Genomic DNA, 23,062 nt, shown 5'->3' with positions numbered 1-23,062 from the left:
GTGGGATGGGAGGAGATTGGGTGGGATAGGATGGAATAGGATGGGATGGGATGGAAAGGGATGGAATGGGGTGGGATGGGGTTGGGATGGGGTGGGATGGGGTTGAATGGGGATGGGAAGCATACCCTGGTGTTATCTCCCCATATCCACACCTGGTAAGAGCTGAGGTCCAGCTTGAAGGACACCTGGCATTTTTCATTTGGCACTAGAATGATAACTGACGTGACCTCAACACTGGAGATATCTACCAATGTTTTTTTTTCCCTTCTTTTACTTTAGAAGCACTTTCCCTTATGGGAAGATGCCAACACACAGCCCCCAGCAGCCATCTCCTGGTGGGAGAAGCCACCACTGCAGCTTATTCTGTTCACACCACCCCATCTCCTGCTCTGGTTAATGCTGTCGCAGCAGCCAGAAAGGCATCGGATGCCCCTTCCCAAACCTCTCCCGGCTTTGCCCAGCCACCCGATCTCAACAGAGCTTCTCAAGCTTTCCGGGTTTTCACTTCTCTGCGTGGCCAAGAGTCCTTCCTTAAATAGAACCCACAGATGGGCCTCATCCTACGCAACCAGGTCTCCTGAGATCCCACGCGGTCTCACTAAAGGGCAGTGGGAGGGCTGCAGACCCCAGACCCCATGTGGGGTGAGCTGGAGGATGCTCTGTGAGCCACCACCTGGGTGCACAAACATCCCTCTGCTCACCATTGAGGCCAATGCAGGCAGGGGGAGGAGGCCACAAACTGCACTGGGGCTGGGGATGCTCAGTGGGAATGTCACCGTGGCCATAAAGCTTTGCAAAGCACTGGGTTTGCATTTATCTTCTGCTGGCAGTGGGGCTAAAGCTGCTCCCCAAATCCCCTATTATAGGGCTTGCTGGGCACTGAATCCATGGGATCCCCAGTGCTTGCAAGGCAGGAGCTCACGGTGGACATGGGGGGCACATGATGTAACACCGCCACAAAAAGCTTTGCTGCAGCCCTACGTGCACCATGCCCTGGAGCAGCCTATATGGGTTGGCACAACGGGGCTGGGTCTGCCCTATGCCGTGGAATTCATCAATCCCCACGCCCTGGGGGTGCAGCCCGGGGAGCGTTTTGCCTCGGGGGTGTTTCTCTTGGGGCCGGTGGGTGGCACTGCGGCCCTACACCGCGGGCGGTGACAGCGTATCCCCGGGACAGCCCCAAAGCCACAGCGGCCCCACGGCTGGCCCAGGGCTGCCGGCACCAAGGGACTGTGCCCCCCAGCACCACGGGAGGAAGGTAAGGGGTTCGCCACCCGCTGCTGGGTGCCCCCAGGGCTTCACCCTCATCTCCATCCCCACTCTGGGACGTGCCTCACACAGATCCCATGGGCAGTGCTTGGCACCGAATCCCATTCTGGCACACCAAAGGCACTTTCGCTGCTGGATTTTGCACCCAGTTCTGTGTCATGGGTACCCTGAGTACCCCATTCTGCGCCCACCCTGCGGTGCCTACAGCTCCCAAGGGCACATCCCAGTGCTCCTACCCTTGCATGCTCCCCATGGGGTTTGTTTTAGGCTTTGTGCAAAGCAAAACGCAAAATTATAAAGGCTTCCCAGGAGTGGTGGGGCTGGGACCCACCAAGAGGAAAATCCCCACAGCCACAGCAGGACGGCGGCTCCATCCCTGCCCTGTACCTGCGGATGCACTGGGGCTGCTCTTTGCTCACTTGCAGAAAACCCCTGGGTGCAAAGCTAGGGTTCTTCCCTTGTTTGTGGGTGCTCGTTGGCTTGGGGAAGTTTGCTGTGGGGTGTTTGGGGCCAGGGTGGCAGCAGAAGGGAGGCACGGAGCCTGCAGACCAAGCCGGGTGGTTGCTGCACCCCAGAAGGGACCAACCCCATGAGATGGGCACGGCCCTTCTGCACCCTCCTCACTGCCCCCTCGCCTGCTGTGCACCCCAAATCATGCAAACAGCTCCCAAAAGCCCCACCAGGAAAGGCAGAGCACACACCAGGACGCCTTCTTACACCATCCCTGAGCTGGGTATGACTTCGGGGTCCGGCACAGCACGGGACACGGGGACACAAGGTGCTGAAGCAGGAGGAGTGCAGCATCACATCGCGCAGGGATGCAGTCTCAGGACCCTTTTTGGGGCACATTGGAGCAGATGGACCCCGGGGTCTGTGCTAACGGGGCCGGGTGCTGCCACCCCCTTGATTGGCGCCGCAGGGGACGAATGCCACAGCTGAGACGGCCGAGGGTACCTGAAGGATCCGCGTGTCCTCAGGTTTCACTCATGACCATCTGACAGCAGCAGCAGCTGCGCTGCCAACAGGCGCTCGCGGAGCCAAAGGAGCCGAAGGAGAGGGAAATTCTGGCCCTGAAAAGTCTCTCCTTGGGATTTCGCTTTTTCCACCCAACGGTAAGCGCCGGGTCCAGCACTGGGACAGCACCAGGCTGCCGGGAAGGGGCTCGCGTGGCCCTGGGTTCCTCTTTCTTCTTGGGGTTGTGCCATGGGGCACCACTGCAGGAGGTCGGTGTTGTGGGGTTTTTTGCTTTTGCCCCCCCCCCCCCCGTGCCAAAAGCAGATGGGGACAGGGGGTGGCAGTTCCCAGAAGGGCAATGGGGCACAGTGACAGCGGTGACACCAGCGGTCCGGTGGCTTTGAGGGTTGGGGGTGGCTGAAAAGTCCCAAGTCGCCTTTCTCCTGGCTCCTCTTCCTAAATATAAGGGGATCTAAATATAAACCCGGCCTGGGCCAAGCCAAGGTTGCAGGAAAGGTCTGCGGTGCTGCGCAGTGTCCCCTTTCTGAAGGCACTGTCCCCACAGGGACGTACCTCTACGTCCCCATTCTGCACAAAACAGAAGAACAGGGTGGGATTCAGCTCTGATTTGGGGTGAGAACCCTCATTCCTGGTGCATGGGAAATCCCCAGGGCCATTCTAGGGGCCAGCCGCCACGGTCCTGCCATCTCTGGTGACAGCCGCTGTCCCATGGGGCACAAACATTTCGTCCTCTGCCCACACCAACGCATGGAGATGTGGCCAAAATACGGGGACGTGCTGCAAAATATTCAGTAGTGGATATCACTGAGCATCACTTGCATAAAAGCAGCTGGATGTTCGGATGCGTGTCCTTGGCTGTATGGAGACCCTACAAGCGTGGGTGGTGGAGTGATGCTCTGAGCTGTTCCAGGAAAATCCCTGTCGTAATATCAGGCACTTTTGTGAGAACTCGGTAAGGGACACTGAGTCCCGCCGGGATTCAGCTGTGCTAATATTTGGAGAGCGTTTTCCACGCCCAGGGCAAAGGGTCCCTGTGCAGCGGCTGCATTCTCCTGTGGGAAGTCTGCTGAGTTGGGGTAGGAAGAGAGAAGCAGTGCTGGGCATGAAGCAGAAGGCGCTTTGGGGTAGGTGATGGTGGAAGAATAATGCAAGAAATAAGGGCACAGGGGTCCAGTGAGGGTCTAATTTGGGTCCAGTGGGGATCCAATGGGGGGAAATCAGTATCCTTTAGGATGAGATGCTGCAGGGACCACAACATTGCAAACCCCGTGTGATCTCCATGCTGAGGACCCACTCCCAGCACTGTGCATCCACGCTGCCCGTTGTCACCCCCCTGGGACGAGGTGACACCCCACTCCCAGCCTGGGCATGACGGGGTTAGTGCCAGTTGCTGGGGGATGTTGCAACCTCCTATTTCCATCTGCGGGCAGGACAGCATCCCAGGACTTCGCAGCTTGCAGCCTATGTGTGCCACCCCCAGCTCCGAGTACATCGAGGTACCGTGGGGGCATTAAAGCGCCCGTGTCCCGTACAGGACGACAGCAATCAGTGCATATCACAAAATTAATTTCTGCACAGCTCATGAGTACAGGGCAGGGGAGGGGAGAAGGGCTGTGTGTTCCTCTGAGCAAGTCAGAAAGCAGAAGCTCGGCGTGCTTCCTTCCTTTGTGGGGTGCATGAGGGGAAGTGGCTTCCCTCTTGACAGCACTATCTGGGTTTGGGGCATTGGTGGTGTACATGAGTCCCAAATGGGGAAGGGCAGAGGGATGCTGGTGAGCAGCACCACGGATTTGGCTGTGCAGAGGGATCATAGGGACACTTTGCACAGAACTGCAGCCAATCACCCCACTGGCACCCATTACTCAGAGCCCCACAGCAGGGACAGTCCCTACCCCAAAGCACACCTCCAGGAAGCAAAAATCTCACCCAAAAACCCAGCGTGCTCTTTTGCATTAGGCCACACACCCATCCCAGCGGTGCGGGTGCTGCTGTGTGTCCGGTGGGTGACCTCGGTTGGTCCCCACCAAGCAGAGGGATCATGGTGACACTGAGGAGCGTGGCATTGTTTTCCAAAGGCAGCTCTCCCAGTTTGCTGCCCCGCTCCCAGCATGACAGATGCTGCCTGGAAACATCCTGCATTCCTGCATTCTGGAATGCATCAAACCACCAAGCAGCATCGGGGCAGCACCGCCCATGGGGACTTCCAGACACTAAAAAACCTCCGGAAAGCAGAGCTTAACACTGGCAAAAAGCTCCCCTTAAAGCAGGGCAGCCTGCAGCCAGAGCAAGGGCATGGGGAGCTGAGACGTGGCAGCATCCTCCATGGGGCAGGAGAGACATTTGCTTGCAAAAGAACGACTTGGAGACACTGCATATCTTCCCAGGTCGTCTTTGTAACACAGTCGTAGCCAAGCGTTAAGGCACGGCCGTATATCTGGGGGTAGCAAACATCAGGCTCTGAAATAGCACGTTATCATCTTACCCAAAGGGACATAAAGTTGTTTATAAACGGGCTCGTTTCGCCCGGCGGAGCGGCGGTGTTTGTCTCAGTTGCTGCTGGAAACTCGCAGAATCCCACAAACACTCGCGCAGCCCTGGGCCTTGCTCTGCACAGTGTTAAATCACCATAACTTCAAGCAGGGAGCTCCTCACTCCCTGCGCTACCCTCAGCAAAAATAAAACATTTCACTTGGGATTTTTCCCGATTTTCCTTTTTTTTTTTTTTTGAAATACACACTCCACAGGACTTTCTCAATCCTTAAAACAGTACCTGGAGGATTGTTTTTCCTCCATGCATCAGCAAAAATCTGCGTCAGCCTTGCACTCGAGCACTATCATAACCTTAAATATCCCCAAACAAAACCCACAGCAGCCAATGGCATCACCACCACGTCTCTGTGTCCTGCATCCCAGCCTGGACCAAGAGGGTCTACTGATATCTGGGCTCCCTCTGCCCAGCCAGGGCCTGGCCCTGCCCTCTGCTGCTTTCTGCTCATCCCCACATCCCACTTCTGGTCCCCACTGCAGCAGCCACCCCACCCTGCACCCCTGGATGGGGATAAATGAGTGAGGGATGGAGTCATTTCCTGGGTTCTCAGCTGGTTTTGGGGTGCAGGAAGTAAGGAAGGGGTCCTGCAGGGCTGTGTTGGGTTGTGGTTGCGTTGGGTTGTGTTGTCTTGATTTGTGTTGTGTTGGATTATATTGGTTTGGGTTATGTTGTGCTGGCTTGTGTTGTGTTGGATTGTGCTGGGTTGGACTGGGTTGGATTGTGTTGGTTTGGGTTGAGCTATGTTATTTTGTGTTGTGCTGGTTTGTGTTGTGTTATACCGGATTGGTTTGTTTTGTGTTGTGTTGGATTTGTTGGGATGGGTTGTGTTGTGTTGTGTTGGTTTGTGTTGTGTTATGTTGGTTTGGGTTGTATCGGGTTAGTTTGTGTTGTGTTGTGCTGTGTTGTGTTGGATTGTTTTGGGATGGGTTGGGCCATGTTGTGTTGTGTTGTGCTGTGTCGTGTTGCATTGTGTCATGTTGTATCATGTACCATGTTGTGCTGTGTCATGTTGCGTTGTGTTGTGTTGGATTGTGTCCTGTCATGTTGTGTTGGTGCATGGCAGGCTCTGCTTTCCATCCCACAGCCCTCCAGCCACCGGGTGCTGGCTTGCCTCCATCCCCCAGCATCAATTTCTCGCAGCTCCACACGTGGGCAGAGCTGGCTGCTCGCTGGTGTCGGGGCACGAGCTAATTGTTCTCCTGCTAATCCCCGCTGCAGGGATCCCCCTGATGTTATGCAGCGCCAGCACTTGGCTGAGCAGCACTTTGGTGAAGGAAGCTGCTTTACACTTGCTGATGGCCGTGTAGGTCGATGTTCTTCTTGGACTTGTTGCTTTATCTGCCTCTGATGAGCTGTGCACACCATGCCTCTGGCATTGGAGTGGTTTTATCCCCGCAGGAGCACTGTAGGTACTGTCACAGAGGCATTGGGGTCCCATCAAACCAAAACTTATCTCTGTAGAAAAGAAGTCTTGTGAAGCATTCTCCTCTGATCCCAAGGTGGTGGGCCTGGCCCCAGCGTCACCCAGGCACCAGGGGTTGGCAGTGCCCCCAGTGCGGTGGGACCCCTCTGCCAGCCCCACACCAGGGTGGGACATGGATTCGTTGGGACAGGAGCACAGGTCTGCATTTGACCCCTTCTCTTTTGGAAAGCAGAGATTGACCATAGAATCTGTGAATATCCCAAATTGGAAGGGGTGCGTGGGGATCGTGAAGTCTAACTGATGGCTCCAGGGCAGGAGCTTCAGATCTTGGATGTAGCTAAAGTCTTGCACCCCTGAGCATCCCCAGAGGAGATGGTGGGCCTGGGGGCTGCAGAGGAGCAGACCCCAAGTGGACACAACAGAATCTCTTTGGAAGACCTCCTGCTTAGCCCCAGCATCTCCCTTTGCTACCCTGTGGCCGTGCAATGGGTTCAGCCCAGCAAAAAGCAGACACGGGGTCGAAAGCAAAACTGGGACCGTGCACCCACGTTCCTCTCCCGTGCCGGCTCCCAGCGGGGAGGAATGAGCAGAGTCATGGGGCTGCAGAAACCCGAGCCCCAGAGTGATGGCTGGTGGCAGCTGGAGGCTCAGCCGCCTCTGCCGGCACCGCACGCTTGGGATACGGCTGTGCAGTGGGCTCTGTGGGGCAGGATGCGGGCCGTGCAGCACCCCATGTGCTTGTAGGGTTTCCTGTAGGGTTGCTGTAGGTCCATCCGTCTACCAGCAGCATCTGGAAGCTGCATAACAACCCCACGGGGTCTAGGCTGAGCACAAAGAGCCCCAGCGCTGTGCCAACGCTGCAGGGATCAGCGGCCCTTGGCAGAAGAAAATCCATTTTGCACAATGAGATCCAGTTCAGCAACAGCAGGAGCGTGGCAGTTCCTAAAATGCAGCCATCTGCAGCAATGTGAAATCAATACCTCCCTTTGCCTTTGCATTTATTGCTGGGTTTTACAATCACCGTAGGAACGCATCGATACTATGCACCAAGGGTCTGTTCCCAACGGACCTATAAATGTTCTCCTTAATTACGAAGGGTTTACAGCTCTCAGCATCCAGCAGGGTGCTACGAGGTTGGGGTATGAGGAGTATTGATCCTAATGCTCTCTCAGGGTCAGCTGCTCAGTGGCATTGCATAAAGCATTGGGGCATGGAGGGGGTGATGCTCAGGGCACTGCTGGTCAGTGGGATGCTCATCTTTGGGAAGGGACACACCCCTTGCCTCACCCTCCCCAAAATATAAGGGCAGCACTGCTCCTTCAGAATGAATTTTCCTATTTCCTAGAATGATAGAATGACTGGAGTCGGGTTTTCTGTGTGTTGGGTTTTTTAAGCAGGGGGGCAACAGCCCCTGGGTGCCACCACCACCTGCTCCCCACCTGCTCTCTGCTTCTCTTTTTGTTGCTCTGCTTTTCAGTAGGGCCACCTTTACCTCTCCCAAATGGCATCCAGTTCTGGTCTGGAGAAGGTTTCTGTAAGAACATGCCATTCTTGCTTATTTTTGCTCAAAATATGACTTCAGTTCCTCCCCATCCAGAGCAGAGCCATGCAGTGCTGTAGGGCACTCATGTTCCTACATGGGATGAGTGGTGGGAAATGGCCACTACACACCAGGACTGAGGTCTTCTGGCTGAGGAACCTCTTTCTTGCATGTAAGAGGAAAGCTTTGATCCTTTGCAGCGTATTACAAGGAGCTGGAGCAGTGCCACTGGTGTTTGATTTTGTTGAGCAACCTTGGTTGTGAAATTACATGTCTAACGAGCCAGCTGGTGCAGCGCCCGGGAGAAAGTCAGTGAGATGGTGTTTTTTGGTCAGGTGTGGGAAGGGAAGGAGGAGGCAAGGTGTGTGCCACCAGTATGTGTTCACCTGTATGCAATATCTACATGAAGCCCATGCATTTTTCTTGTGATTTCAATGGTTCTGGAGCAGTTGGCTGGAAGAAAGCCAACTGCAAAAGCCAACCAAGATCTTGCCATCACCAAGCTCATAAATGCCCTCGTTGTCCCCACTGGGCACCACCTACCTTCAAAACCCAATCTCATAAATGCCCCCATTACTCCCATCCAGCACCACTTTCTGAGCCCTGCTCTCCCCAGCAGGTCGGGCGCAGGCGTCCCGCAAGCAGAATGAGAGCATGGCCGGCCTGCCGTACATCCCGGGCCCTGAAAACCTGCGCCCCTTCACCCCCGCCTCGCTGGCTGCCATCGAGCAGCGCATCGCAGAGGCAGAGGCGCTCAAGCTAAAGAAGCAGCAGGTGGAGATGCCCGAGGAAGAGGAGCTCAAGCCCAGCAGTGACCTGGAGGCCGGCAAGAACCTGCCCCTCATCTACGGGGATCCCCCCTTGGAGCTCATCGGGACACCCTTGGAGGACCTGGACCCTTTCTACAAGGATAAGAAGGTGAGGGGCAGTGCTTAGCCTGCGGGCGTTAGGTGCAAGACCCCAGAAAACCCAGAGCATGGACCCCTCATTCTTCCATCCATGCCTCTGGGTCCCATCTGAGCCCATCTCGGTGAGCCACAGCCCCACGTTGCTCTGGTTCCTTCTCCTCTGAAGCAGAGCATCTCATCCTTGACCAGTTCTCCAGCCTTTGGAGATTCAAAAGATGCACTTCTAAAGGCATCGGTTTCTCCACAGAGCTGTGCCAGTCCATGTCTCACTTCTCTTTTCTCTGCAGACGTTCATAGTCCTCAACAAAGGGAAGTCCATCTTCCGCTTCTCAGCAACTCCTGCACTATACCTGCTGGGGCCCTTCCACCCCATCCGGAGAGGAGCCATCAAAGTGCTCATCCATTCATATCCTTGCTTCAGTCCTGATGCTGGAAGGGGAAGGAGCCCTGGGAGAGGGCTGGGGGGTGTTTTCTGGTGGTGTCATGAGCAACTCTCATTGGATTTGTCGCCACTGTGACCAGGATCCAGAGCTAGAGCTTTCGTTCCTTCCCAAGCCATGGGTGCCCAAAGGTTTGGGGTGCCTTGATGGCAGTCACCAAGAGCTGTCCTAGCATCATTTTGGTTGGAACAAGGAGGACACCTATATATGGTGGAGCTTCCTAAGATGAGGCCCAAGCCTTCCAAGCCAAGGGGTTCTTGGCTCCCTACCCATGTGAAGGGGGAATCTAGGCAACAGCCACAGCAGTTCTCCTTGACCAGGTTGTAAATTATTCAGCATGTTCATCATGATCACCATTTTAACCAACTGTGTGTTTATGACAATGAGCAACCCCCCGGCGTGGTCCAAGAACGTGGAGTAAGTCCCTGCTGGTCGTGGGGGGGACATCCCAGCCTGGAGGGATGGGACCAAGGCTGGAATAGGGCTGTTGGGATCCAGGCACCCTTCAGAGGAGGAGAGGTGTCCTTGGGAGGTGGTGGTGGCCCTTTCCATCCTAAATGCCCCCATTTAAGAAGGGACAACCATGCTCTGCATCAGGCATTGCAGAGAGCAGGAGTGCTTCAGAATTGCCCAAAATCTGAAGGGAAGGGAAAAAACACATCATTTTTTTTTTGCTGCAGTTCTGCTCAGTAGGGCTCAGTAGGGTTTAAAGAGAAAATAAAACAGTGCTGGTAGTGCATCGACAGCAGTCAGAGGTGTTGCAGGATTGTCCCCTTGGGTGGTGAGATGTCCCAGCTCGCTCTATGAGCAGAGATTATGGGAGAACCTCCCCTGCTGAGCATCCCCTGAGTCACCATTCCCATTTCAGATACACCTTCACTGGAATATACACCTTCGAGTCCCTCGTCAAGATACTGTCAAGAGGTTTCTGCATCGATGACTTTACATTCCTGCGCGACCCGTGGAATTGGCTGGACTTCATGGTCATCTCCATGGCGTGAGTGCAGTGGGACCCTGGGGACCCTGGGGACCTTGGGGACAGTATGGGGTGACCTTCACGCCTTCTCCTCTCCCAACCTGCAGCTACATCACTGAGTTTGTGGACCTGGGGAACATCTCTGCTCTCAGAACCTTCCGTGTCCTCCGTGCCTTGAAAACCATCACGGTGATACCAGGTGGGGCAATTAGCTGTGCTCACTCATTGCTTCATCAGCAAAAACTTCTCTTCAGCCAGACAAGGTGCTTTTAGGACTCCCTGGGGAAGTTTCCTTCAGTTTATGGCCCCGATTAACATGATCCTTATACAGTTTGCTCAGTCCTTGGACCATAAATGCAGCTTTCTCCCCATTGCAGAGTGCTCTGCTGATAGGATTGGGATATTTAATAGCTCTTAGTGCAAGTAGTGAGCATTTAACAACAACCCCAAATAACCATCATGCAGTGTTAGGGGCCCGTTACCAAATAGCTCTGATGGGTGTTTCCCAAATCTGAAAACATTTCAAGACCCCACGTAGGCACAGAAACAACAGGTCAGGCCCCTGAGGGAGTATGACATAAAGCTGTAATGGTGATTTATCATCCCGCTTCACTTTGTGTCCCTGTATCTTCCAGATCCTTAGGCTTTCTATCAGAATAATTTTATTTTTCCTCCATCAAACAAGCTAAAAATTGCGCTTTGGAAAAAGTGCACTTTGTTCTTAGTCCCAGGGCTCTTATTTCTGGCATGGCATCCCCCCAGGAGGCTCCACAGAAATAGCAGCTGCAAAATTAAGCTGGTTTTGAAGGGCGGCCCTAATCATTTTCCCAACATAGACAAGCCCTGGAAGAACGGGATTTTACTTAAATAGTTTGGGCAGATGGGGAACGGGACCATCAACAGGGCTAAAAATCCCGCATCTTCAGGGATATGCCTCCATGCACATTGCTCTGAGCTGCCTGAAGCTCAATGTCAGGATGTCCCGGTGTCACCCATCACCCGCGCAGACAATTCCTCGTCAAAAGTCCGCCGCCGTCTGCAGAGGAAGCGAGTTAATCCCGGTGCTTAATGCAAACTGTCACTTCCATCCCCTCCGCTCGGATGCCGGAGGGTTTCTCTGGAAGGGACCAGCTGGCTCCCGGCTGCCTGTAGGACAGCACATGTCGGGGTTTGGGGTCATGGGGGTTTCTGTGCAGCCAAAGCCAAGAGCAGTGCATGGCATCATCCGGTTGGGTTGGCGAATTGCTGCCCCGTGTGCTATGTTAAGTGGTCTGTTCGGCAGCTTGGGGCTGAAAAAAGATAAAGTGTGGTGTTTGGGAGAAACATAAAGACAAAAGGAATGGCTGGCTGCCAGCATGGATGGGCTCTGAGTTGTAATGCCCAGGTCAAGGCATGGAGACACTTGGTTGCCCTGCTGCAAAAGGGACGCTGCCCATTGACGTGTAAGGTCTGGGTCCACGGGCTGAAACTGGGGATACCCATGTCCCTACTAACCCCAGAGCCTTTGGGAAGCACCGTAGCATGTCCTCCATGATCAGCAAATGAGCAGTTATCTCAGTAGCGCTGACTCCCTCCCAGGGCTGAAGACGATCGTCGGAGCGCTGATCCAGTCGGTGAAGAAGCTCTCGGATGTCATGATCCTCACCGTCTTCTGCCTGAGTGTCTTCGCCCTCATCGGCCTCCAGCTCTTCATGGGGAACCTCAGGCACAAGTGCGTGCGGTGGCCGCCTCTCAATGACACTCTGATGGGAGACTTTGGGCTGGACAACACCACGTTGGCCAACACAACGCTCTATGGCAACTTCACTGACGGCATTGATGGCAACTTCACCAGCAACAGCACCTTTGATTTCGAAGCCTACATCAACGACGAAGGTAAGGACTCACTGCTCCTCTTCTCCACTGACACATCACCATGGTCCTCAGTTTACCCCGGTCTTCCTCTGTGTCTGGTCAAGACAGTTTGTTCCAACGAGTTCTGACCACGATGGTTTGTTCCCATGGGTCTTCCTGTTGAGGTGCTGCAATAGGATTTGAGTTTTGCAAGAGGATACGGCTAGTGGGTGAAGCAGGGGTTGTGCATACTCACAGAATGGACAGGTGGAAAAACGCCAGGGGAAAAACCCAAAGTGTGGTGGTTTATTATTTGGCTTGGTTTTTTTTTGACACTACGTGAAATTGTAAAGATAACATTAAATCTGCCAGGGAGGCTTCCATTTGCCTTTAATTGATGTTTTCTTAGGGATTTCTGAGTAATTGTGGCTTTATTCTTTTTCTTTACTTCCACCAACACCCTCTTGGCTCCCAACCCCGGGGAAAGCTCAGCCCCAAACACAGGCTCTGCCTTCGTACTTCGCACCTCATGCAATCAATCTGACGACTAGCCAGACCCAAACAAAAGCCAAAAGCAGGAGACAGCATCCAAAAGCAATATTGTGTTGGAAAAATCCTTTCGGGGTCACAGATCGAATGCAGGCTTGCCTAGAGCAAGCTGCATTCCGGGGACAGTCTCTAAGGAGATGTTTCATGTCCCATTTTGGGCACTCAGAGCTCAGGAGAAGGTCGGGTTACATCTGGGATGAGCTGCTTCGCCCTGTTGGGGAAGTAAGCATCAGTTACAGGAAGGCTTCGTTGCAGGGGTGCAAATTCAATATATGGGATCTAATGAGCGCAGCACAAATAGCAATGGCACGCTGCAGGCGTGCATTCGGGCTGGCAGCTCTTGGGGGCAGGCTAAACACATATCACCTGAGCAGCAGGAGGAAGACAATGGCCATGGGCCCCTTCCCCATGATTTTGGATCCCTACCATCCCTGTGCTCCTAGGGTAAGCCCTGATAACCCACCTTCCCAGGAGCCCTGACTCACCTGGCCCTTCCAAGCCCTTGGTGGGCTTGCAGCCATCCAGCTGGGCAGGTGAACCAATGCCACGAGGTCTCTGGAGCTGGAGACAAGCAGTGCAATGCAGAGAGCAAAGCCAACAGGGAGGAGAGAGCCCAGCTCTGGGATGTGGGACAGTTACTCATTACAGTTACAGTGAGAACTGCCAAGGGCTTTAAAACCTATGTCCGTGTTTATTTCTTTTTCCCATGTCTTGCTCTTTCCCCAACCGTGAAGCAAATTTCTACTTTCTGGATGGAGCGCTTGACGCCCTGCTCTGCGGGAACAGCAGCGATGCTGGGTGAGTGCAGCTCGTGCTGATGGCCGAGGGGTGGATTCCGTCTGGGTGGGTCCCTGCAGGACCCCTGCACAGCCCAACCACCCCATCTGCACCCAATTGGGTGTGCTCCTGCTGAGCACCCCCTCCCTGGGATGGAACAACTGGAATTGAGTGCCCCATCACTGGATGCCCCCCCATCAGAAGCATCCAAAGTTGGGTGGGAAGGGGCCTTGTGCGATAGGATCTACCAAAAGATACCCCATGAAAGTGGATCTTTAAGGGCTCCTCCCAACCCCAACCATTCCACGGGCTGCGGGCATGTGTGGGGCAATGACAGGGACTAATGCCATCTGCCCTTTGACAGGAAGTGCCCAGAGGGGTATGAGTGCATGAAGGCGGGGAGGAACCCCAACTATGGCTACACCAGCTACGACACCTTCAGCTGGGCTTTCCTCTCCCTCTTCCGCCTCATGACGCAGGACTTCTGGGAGAACCTCTTCCAGCTGGTAGGTGCTGGTGGGACCACAACGGGTGGATGTGCGGCTCAGCCCCTAGCAGACTGGCTGTGACTTCCATTTCATTTTTTTATTTTGTGTGTTCACTATTTACATGAGAGTTCTACCATTTCAACACTGCCCGTGGCCTCATAAAAGGTCACTGGATTAGAAACTCATTGGACTTTGGCCCGTGGCTGAGGGACAAGGCACGGATGGGGCATGCTCCCACCCAGCTCCCCAGTGTGGTGTATTATGGAAACTGGGGAATTACAGAAGTATTTAATGCAGCTCTGGCTTGAGATGATGGAGAGGGTAGGGGGAAAACTGTCCTCCTGGACATCCTACAGGCAGAATTTGCATGAAATCCCAGTTTTCCTCTAATTAATAGGCGCAGCCCCTGAGTCCAGGGCTGGTTAGATCAGAAAAACAAAACTGAAGGCTATGTGTGTCTTCTGGAGATGGTTATTCCCTAATCCAGAGTTAGAGAAGAATGTGCCCCAAAGGAGGGACCTCAGACACAGCAATGCAAGGCAATGACGAGTTACCAGTCCCACCTTGGGCCACCAGCTGGCACTGAGCAGTGCGGTTGGGTTGGCCAAGGTCTTGGCCCGTTCACCCCATCCCCAGCCCAAAGCCATGAGCTGCAGGGAGGTCAGCTGGGCAATGAGCATCACTTGGGGAGACGGGAGCACAATCTTGTCTTCCTCCCATAACCAGTAGGAAGACAGTGCGAGACTTGACCAACAGTGCAAGACTTCTTTTTGGAAGCATCACATTGTGCCAAGGAGGTGTGACAGCTCGTGCTTCCTCTTCCCACAGACGCTGCGTGCAGCAGGGAAAACGTACATGATCTTCTTCGTGGTGGTTATATTCCTGGGTTCCTTCTACCTCATCAACCTCATCCTGGCCGTGGTGGCCATGGCCTATGCAGAGCAAAACGACGCCACGATGCTGGAGGCGCAGCAGAAGGAGGAGGAGTTCCAGCAGCTGATGGAACAGCTGAAGAAGCACCAGGAGGAGCAGGAGAAGCAGGTTGGTGGGAAGGGAGGAGGTCGCAGTGAGGGAGATATTCCTAATTGTGTATAATCCAGGAATAAGTCCTGTTTGCTCTCAACCGAGTAAGCAAAGATGAGAACAGAGTAACTATTTGGGGTCAACAGCTGAATGCAAAAGTTGATACATGCATGGAAAAATTAGGCTGAAATGATTTAATTTCCACATCTGAAGACCAACACAGGGAGCACTGGGAGGCAGCAGAGAGGTGCAGCACACAACGTGCAGATCAGATTGAAAGAAGGAGGTGAGGAACAAGGCAGGCATCAGAATAATCGGCCCCTGTACAACACGTCAAAAGCAGAAAACCTGGCAGAGTGCCTGCATGGGCAGATTGCAACCAGGGTGGGAAAGAAACACACAAGGGAGATAGGGCAGTTGCAGCCAAGTTAAATGAATTAGCAAACCACTTGCTTTTATCAACACTGGAAACAGAAGACTCCAGCATCTTGCCTGAGTCCTGGTGTCCTCGCAAGAGTCTGGGCATATGATGAGTGCTTCTCTTTCCCATTTGGTATGAAAGCGTATTCCAAAGATTGAAGTTCTCCACAAGACAGAAATTGGAGGTTTTGCATAAACCATAGAATTGTGGAATCATTAAGGTTGGAAAAGACCTCTAGGATCATCAAATCCAATCGCTGTCCCATCACCACCATGCCCACTGACCACATAGTTACATCCTTGTGAATTATTCACCCTTGCCAAATTCAAACATGTGAAGTTCAGACTGCAGTGACTGAGATGTGGTTGCTGCAGTTGCAGGACAAGCAGTCCAGCAGCAGTACCCTGCACAGCAGTGTGGCTGGGAAGAAGAGCGACTCGGACCTGAACAGCGACCAGGACAAGGCAAAGGACTGCAATGGGCAGGTGGTCCCCAAGGTCGTGCTGCAGCGCTCCGCCACGGTGATCGAAGTACGTGCTCTGCCCCTGCCGTGACCCAACACAACCCCCCACATCCTTTAGGAGTGCCCGCTGGCCCTACCAACCTTCCTGCACCTCTATGTTGTACCCAAGGTCTCTAGACCAAGACCATTTTGTCTTCTCAGCCGCTAAGTGCATTCAGTACATGTTCACCCATGTGTGCTCCTCTCCTTCTAGTTCAACCCAGCCAACGAGCCGGAGAAATCAGACTCCAACCACCTCACTGTGGGCAACCAAGATGGGCCAGGGCTCGAGAAGAGGGTGGGGAGCGCCATCAGTGTCATCTCCAACACCATGGAAGGTATGGCCTGGCTGTATGGTGGGCTTGGGCTGGAAGGGACCTTAAAGATCATAGAACCATGGAATCATGCCACAGTTGGGTTGGAAGGGAACCAAAAGCCCCCCCAGTCCCACCCCCTGCTGTGGGCTGGGTGCCCCCCACCACATCACGCTGCCCAGGGCACCATCCAAGCTGAACACCTCCAGGGGTGGGAGCTCCCACTAATGTTTTTTCCCACACAGGGGAGGACAGGGGAAGCCCACACTGATGTCAGTTTTCCTTCCTGCCCTCAGAGCTGGAGGAAGCTCACCAGAAGTGCCCATCCTGGTGGTACAAATTTGCCCACACGTTCCTGGTGTGGGACTGCTGCTTTCCATGGCTGAAGCTGAAGGAGTTTGTGAAGCTGGTGGTGATGGACCCCTTCGTGGACCTGGGCATCACCATCTGCATCGTGCTCAACACACTCTTCATGGCCATGGAGCACTACCCCATGACAGAGGAGTTTGAGAACGTGCTGACTGTGGGGAACTTGGTAGGCAGAGACCACCACCCCATCCCCCCTTGCTTTGAGCCACAGCCCCCAAACCACCACCAGCGGGCAGCTTTCATCTGGACGCAGTCTGCTGGTAGGACAAGTCCAGGAGGTGCCTGGCTGGTTTGGCAAACCCATCCAAGGGCTGGGGAAGAGAGGAGGGAGGGCTGCATCCTTCCTCCTACCACCTTGCCCTGCTCCAGCACCTGCTGGGACCTCTCTGTGCAGAGACGCTGGTGATACAAGCTCAGCACATAGCTGCTTTGTCTCTGGTTTCATTCAGGAAATAAAAGGGGATTAATTGGCTGTTGCTCGAAGCTTGGTCACACTGCAAAAAAAAACAGCTCCAGCTTCTCCCTGGGGACAGCGGTGATTTCTGGATGTGTACAGAGCCAGTGGGACTGGGGAACCCAGTGGGCTGGGAGTGGGAGAAGCGTCACTGATGCACACAATGGGATGCAATGGGGGGCAGCCCCTGGGTTGCTGGTGGCAGAATCCACGCCATGACCCACATCCAGGGTGATATTTGCCCCCTGTGCATGCCACGCCATGCAATTCAATTGAGGACACTAATTGTCACATTGCTGATCCCGCCCTGCAGTAATGTGATAATGCTCAGAGCTGTTGTAGTCCCAGGAAAAGTGTTGTGTAGGAGCTGGCTCAGCTTCCTCACAGTCCCGTATCGTTCCAGTTCCTGGTGCTGGGAATCCCTGTGACAGAAGGGGATTCCTTTGCCAATTAGAATTTTTGGTTTTAATTTCCACCCTTTTCCAGAAGGAGCCACCCCCACTCCCCACAATCCATACTGGGAGATGGTTCCCAACAGGAGCTGAACCCAGTGGGATGAAATGCTCAGTTTGGGGGAAATACTTCACTTTGATTTGGATATTTCCCCCTAAGCGAGGTGCTACCCACTCCGCGCAGAAGCTTGGCACTGACTTCCAAGCAAACCAAGACTGTGCTGTTCCCCACAGGTCTTCACGGGCATCTTCACGGCGGAGATGGTGCTGAAGCTCATTGCTCTGGACCCCTACGAGTACTTCCAGCAGGGCTGGAACATCTTCGACAGCATCATCGTCACGCTGAGCCTGGTGGAGCTGGGGCTGGCCAACGTGCAGGGGCTCTCCGTGCTGCGTTCCTTCCGCTTGGTACATGCCGTGGGGCTGAAATCTGTGGGTTTTGGGTGGGATCAGCACTGGGGCGGGGAATGGCTCCTTCAAGGACCTTCATGGCAGCTTGCCCCCGATTGAGGATAGAATCGTAGAATGGCTTGGGTAGAAGGGACCTCAAAGATCACCAAGTGCCAACCTCTAAGATAACGCCACCAGTTGAGCCAAGTACTGAGGAGCATGGCTCTTTGCAAAGCTGTTGGGTGTTTAACCCATCCTAAAACTGCCACGTGAAGGTCCAGTCCCAACCCTTGTGGCAATGAAGACCTCCAGCAACTCACGCCTTGTCTCCTTGCTCCTACAGCTAAGGGTCTTCAAACTGGCCAAGTCTTGGCCCACCCTCAACATGCTCATCAAGATCATCGGCAACTCAGTGGGCGCGCTGGGGAACCTGACGCTGGTGCTGGCCATCATCGTCTTCATCTTCGCCGTGGTGGGGATGCAGCTCTTTGGGAAGAGCTACATGGAGTGCGTCTGCAAGATCTCCCTTGACTGCACGCTGCCCCGCTGGCACATGCACGACTTCTTCCACTCCTTCCTCATCGTCTTCCGCATCCTCTGCGGGGAATGGATCGAGACCATGTGGGACTGCATGGAGGTGGCCGGCCAGACCATGTGCCTCATCGTCTTCATGATGGTCATGGTCATCGGGAACCTCGTGGTGAGTGGCAGCGGGGCAAAGGAGGAGGGTGTCACGGGTGGACACGTCCACACCCCTACTCGCTGTGCTCTGGTTGATGCTGTGAAGTGAATCTCACATGTAGAGCTGTCCCCTGTAGGGTTGGTCTTGTGGGTGGGGGATGTCATGGGTGGACACGTCCCCACCCCCACTTGTTGTGCTCTGGTTGATGCTGTGCATCTCAGCTCCCCTAGAGGTTGACCCTCGGAAGGTTGGTCTTGTTGGAGCTGTACAGGATCTCCCTCCTGCATACCTCTGTGCTGTGCGCTCACATCTTAACAAAGTAGGATCATATCGGATTTCTACCTGAGGGATCTTCAGCTGAAGCCGGATCAGAAGCAGAAGGGGAAACTGAGGCACAGAAACCGGTGGGCCCCATTTGCCCCCCGCTAACCTGAGCCGCTCACTGCTGCCTGTGAGTTCCAGGCGAGCATAGAATCCTTTCTAAACTTGGTAACCCGCTTGCTGGCGGCTCTGGAGCTTGTTTTCCTGGCTGCCTGGGCCCCGCTCTCCCTTCTTAAGGAGCAAGGCAGGGGAGGGAAGCACGGCAGCTCGCTGGATCGCTCCTATTACTTGCGGGGGTTGTGTAAGCCCTTTGGAATTTGCTTTGAAAAACTATCTGGCTTGGAGCTGCTGACGCGTCGCCCTGCACGGCGCATGGCTGCTCCGGCCCTGTGTGGGTGAAAGCAGAACACAGACCACCCCGGGGCTCAGATCAGCATGGAGCATCCCTATTTTGGGGTCAGAAAGTTGGGATTTGGGTGCCGTGTTGCCTTTGTGGGGTGTTGGGTCTTTCTTCTTTGCTCCCTTCCCCTCTGGAGCAATAAGACAGCACCACTCGTACTGTAATGTTAATGACAGTTTGAGCATTTCCTTTGGAGTTATTAAGGGAGAAGGGAGGAAGTCCACTGGGTGACACGGTGATGGAGTCCTGTCCAAAAAGGCAGCGGTGGCAGAGGCTATCAGCTGTAATTGGTACCTAACGTGAGCATTACACTGATGGGATACTGGGGATTTATTTAAAGATGCGGTTTAAGTCATATGGCATGAGCCATGTGAAAACAGCAGTGACCTTGAATAGCAGCTAATTCCCTTCTCAGACGCGCTGCTGGCACAACAAGGCACAAACATCGACAGCTGTGGGCTTGGCCCCGCGGCCGCTTTGCACAGCAATGCTGGGTTCTGCCAGAGCTCCGTGCCCTGCACAGAGCCCAGCTCCCATCCCCACACGCTGCTCCCAGTTCCTGGCGTGCTGTGGGGTGGACAGTGCCAAGCATCAGCACTGGGGTTGCCCAGGGGTCCAGGCACGTTTCGGGCATGGCACAGTGGGAGTGAGCTGGAGAGAGGTCAAGTGTGGCATGCACATCCAGCGAGCTGACTGCTGCAGAACTGAAATTCTGCTCTGTGGAGTACAGTAGGGAGGGATGAGGTTAGGGATGTGGCTGCAGGCTGCTGGAGACCCCCAGAAGCTTGCTGGGCACAGAGTCACAGAATCATTAAGGCTGGAAAGACCCCAAGATCCCCAACCCCAGCTCACCCCACCATGCCCATAACCAAGTCCCCAAGTGCCACATCTCCACAGTTCTTGAACAGCTCCAGGGACGGTGACTCCACCATCTCCCTGGGCAGTCTGGGCCAGTGCATCACTACTCTTAGAGAAGAAATTTTTCCTAATATCCAGTAAGGGGCACTTTGGGAAAAAAAAAAAAAACTCATCAGAGGCAGATAAAGCCACAAGTCCAAGAAGAACATCGACCTACAAGACCATCAGCAAGTGTAAAGCAGCTTCCTTCACCAAAGTGCTGCTCAGCCAAGTGCTGGCGCTGCATAACATCAGGGGGATCCCTGCGGCGGGGATTAGCAGGAGAACAATTAGCTCGTGCCCCGACACCAGCGAGCAGCCAGCTCTGCCCACGTGTGGAGCTGCGAGAAATTGATGCTGGGGGATGGAGGCAAGCCAGCACCTGGCGGCTGGAGGGCTGTGGGATGGAAAGCAGAGCCTGCCATGCACCAACACAACATGACACAACCCAACATGAAATAACATGGCACAATTCAGCGCAACCCAACCCAACATAATACAGCACACCACAACCCAAGACTGCACAACAGATCACAAAACAACCGAACGCCACCCAACCCACCATAACACAACACAAAACAATATAACACAACACAACAAAACACAGTGCAACACAGCACAGTCTAACACAACAAAATACAACCTGACACAACCCAACCCAACATAACACAACCCAACACAGCCCTTCAGGACCCCTTCCTTGCTGCCTGCACCCCAAAACCAGCTGAGAACCCAGGAGCTGGCTCCACCCCTTGCTCATTTATTCCCATTAGGGGGAGCAGAGTGGGGTGGCTGCTGCAGTGGGGCCAGATGTGGGATTTGGGGATGAGCACAGCTCGGTGCTGGCTGCTCAGCCATGTGGATCCCACAAGCAGCTGCAAACTGGGCTGTATGGGATGAGTAAACCCCAGCGGTTACCATGTTCTTACCTCCTGCTGTAGCCATGTGGGGCCACAGGGGAAAGGCAGAAGGAGCGGGGCCAGTCCCTGGCTGGGCAGAGGGATCCCAAATATCACCAAATCCTCCTGGTCTAGAGTGGGATGCAAGACACAGAGCTGTGCTGGCGATGCCATTGGCTGCTCTGTGTTTTGTTTGTGGATATTTAAGTGCATGATGCTCGAGAGCAAGGAGTACTGCAAAGCCGGATGGGTGGAGGAACAAAACCTCCAGGCATGGTTTAGGAATGTCATGGCTTGAGCAAGTCCTCTGGGGTGTTTGCTTCCCACTGTATTAAAAAAAATGGAAAACTGAGACAAATCTCAAGAGAAGAGTTTTGGTTGCAGCATGCTCAGTGAAGGGATCTTCTCCATGGCTGCAGGGATGGATGTCACCATTGGTGTTCGCTTTGTCCCCTCCAGGTGCTCAACCTGTTCTTGGCTTTGCTGCTGAGCTCCTTCAGTGCTGACAGCCTGGCAGCCTCTGACGATGACGGCGAGATGAACAACCTGCAGATCGCCATCGGCCGGATCACCAGGGGCATCGACTTTGTCAAATCTTCTGTCCTCATGCTGCTCCGAAGGCTGTGGAAGGGCAAAAAGGTGGCCCCAGAGGAAGAGCAGGAGCCCAGCAAGGGGGACAACTCCGTGCTGAACCACGTGGATAGCGGGCCGGATCCCAAGCCGGATTACATGGACGGAGTCGCAGGGAAGGAATATTTGTTGATGGACAAGCTGGACCACATGAATTTCATCAACAATCCCAACCTGACTGTGCAGGTCCCCATCGCCTCGGAGGAGTCCGACCTCTACGAGGAGACGAGCACTCAGTCTGACACCGAGGATGCCAAGGTGGGAGGCAGGGATTCAGGCCTTGAACAATGCCATTTGGGGTTACTTTTAGCTTTTCTGCATTGTGGACCAGACTTGGGATGTTTCAGCGAAAAATGACTCTCTGTTTCCCAGCATGAGGTGGGGGTCCAAGCAGAGGTTTTGGGTCAGGATATGGGGGTTTTGCTAATGCCTGCACTGCAGGGTCAATGCGCTCCTTTTGGGGTTAAAGATGTCCCAGAGGAACTTGATGCCAGGAAATCTGCTGATGGCACTAACATTGGATCCACTGCTAATGCCTCCGAAAGCTGCACTGGGGAGGGAGGGCACAGAACCAGATAGAGGGGCTTAGCACGAGCGAACATGAAGCGATGCATTTCGGATCCAAAGATGACGAGACAGCTGATATTGGCTGCATGGGGTCAGGGCTCGTGGGACACTGATGTGCGAGAATGAGAGGGGGAGGAGATGAGAAATGCAGAAAAACAATACCAGGTACACGAAGGAGGATGGTGGTGTGATGGGACATTGCTGCTAGCAATGGGTTTGCACCAAGGACCAGGAAGGATATGGGGAAATGTAGGGCAGCGGGGAAGCATACATTCAGGAAGGGAGAGCAGGGAGGTGATGCTAACACCCCCCTAGCCACCATGGGAGGACACGTCCAGCCTGGTCCATGGGGTCCCAAGGACCTCGGTTCCTTGCTCAGCCCATCGTCTGTGCTGGATTGGGTGGAGAAAATCCATCAAATGATGGCCAAGGTGCAGGCCAGCAGGATGGAGGAGCATCCTCCCCACAGGAGGGGATGGGACAGGCTGGCAGCCATCACGAGATGCCTGCCTCGTAATTAGAAACGAGGTGCTAATTGATAGCAGCTCTGGGAAGTTTGCTGCTTGCTCGCTGAGTTCACATGCCGTTGGTTAGCTCCAGATGGAGCCAAAGTCTTGCGCTGGGAACACGGTGACAGTGATGAGCTGGGAGATTTCTCTGGATGGGCTGCTCAGAAAACGCTGACAAATGCTCTTCCCTTGAACAGCAGCTGCTTGCTGAGACCACACCACCAAATCTGCCCCGGGCACTGGGTGCAGTGGGGCTCCTGGCTTACAGCAGTGTTCCCCAGCCTCCTGGTGGTTCTGCCCGCTGTGTGTCCTGCAGGCAGGTGGTTTCCATCTGTCCTTCCCCGGAGTCACAGCTTGCCTGGCTCCCAGCTGAGCCCTCCTAATCCCCCTGCTCCTCCTCTACTCCCAAGGACCCAGCAGGGAGCTGCCCCAAAAAGCAATGCCTTCATCCAACAGCGTGCTGTGTTCCGTGGGGCTGTAGGCAGCGATGATGCCCCACGTTACCC

At 54.3% G+C, this 23,062-nt stretch overlaps 1 protein-coding gene across 3 annotated transcripts in view; it reads left to right on the top strand.

Moving 5' to 3' along the window:
* Positions 1,181-23,062, top strand: part of SCN4A (sodium voltage-gated channel alpha subunit 4) — a 31,006-nt gene continuing 9,124 nt past the window's right edge. For all 3 annotated transcript variants that reach the window (XR_002432882.1, XM_021377668.1, XM_021377669.1), the window contains exons 1-16: positions 1,181-1,258; positions 8,375-8,673; positions 8,951-9,069; positions 9,431-9,520; positions 9,972-10,100; positions 10,187-10,278; positions 11,658-11,954; positions 13,196-13,259; positions 13,603-13,744; positions 14,555-14,767; positions 15,545-15,700; positions 15,887-16,010; positions 16,283-16,521; positions 17,496-17,669; positions 17,995-18,351; positions 21,310-21,738. Coding sequence is in view for 2 of the 3 variants with exons in the window: in XM_021377668.1 (XP_021233343.1) it covers positions 8,410-8,673; positions 8,951-9,069; positions 9,431-9,520; positions 9,972-10,100; positions 10,187-10,278; positions 11,658-11,954; positions 13,196-13,259; positions 13,603-13,744; positions 14,555-14,767; positions 15,545-15,700; positions 15,887-16,010; positions 16,283-16,521; positions 17,496-17,669; positions 17,995-18,351; positions 21,310-21,738 (2,889 nt within the window). In the remaining variant the exon portion in view is untranslated. The remainder of the gene's footprint in view (positions 1,259-8,374; positions 8,674-8,950; positions 9,070-9,430; positions 9,521-9,971; positions 10,101-10,186; positions 10,279-11,657; positions 11,955-13,195; positions 13,260-13,602; positions 13,745-14,554; positions 14,768-15,544; positions 15,701-15,886; positions 16,011-16,282; positions 16,522-17,495; positions 17,670-17,994; positions 18,352-21,309; positions 21,739-23,062) is intronic.

The sequence above is a fragment of the Numida meleagris genome, chromosome 26, assembly GCF_002078875.1.
Source record: "Numida meleagris isolate 19003 breed g44 Domestic line chromosome 26, NumMel1.0, whole genome shotgun sequence".
Lineage (NCBI taxonomy): Eukaryota > Metazoa > Chordata > Aves > Galliformes > Numididae > Numida > Numida meleagris.
Note: the sequence above shows the minus strand (reverse complement) of the source record. Positions and strands in the feature narration are given on the sequence as shown.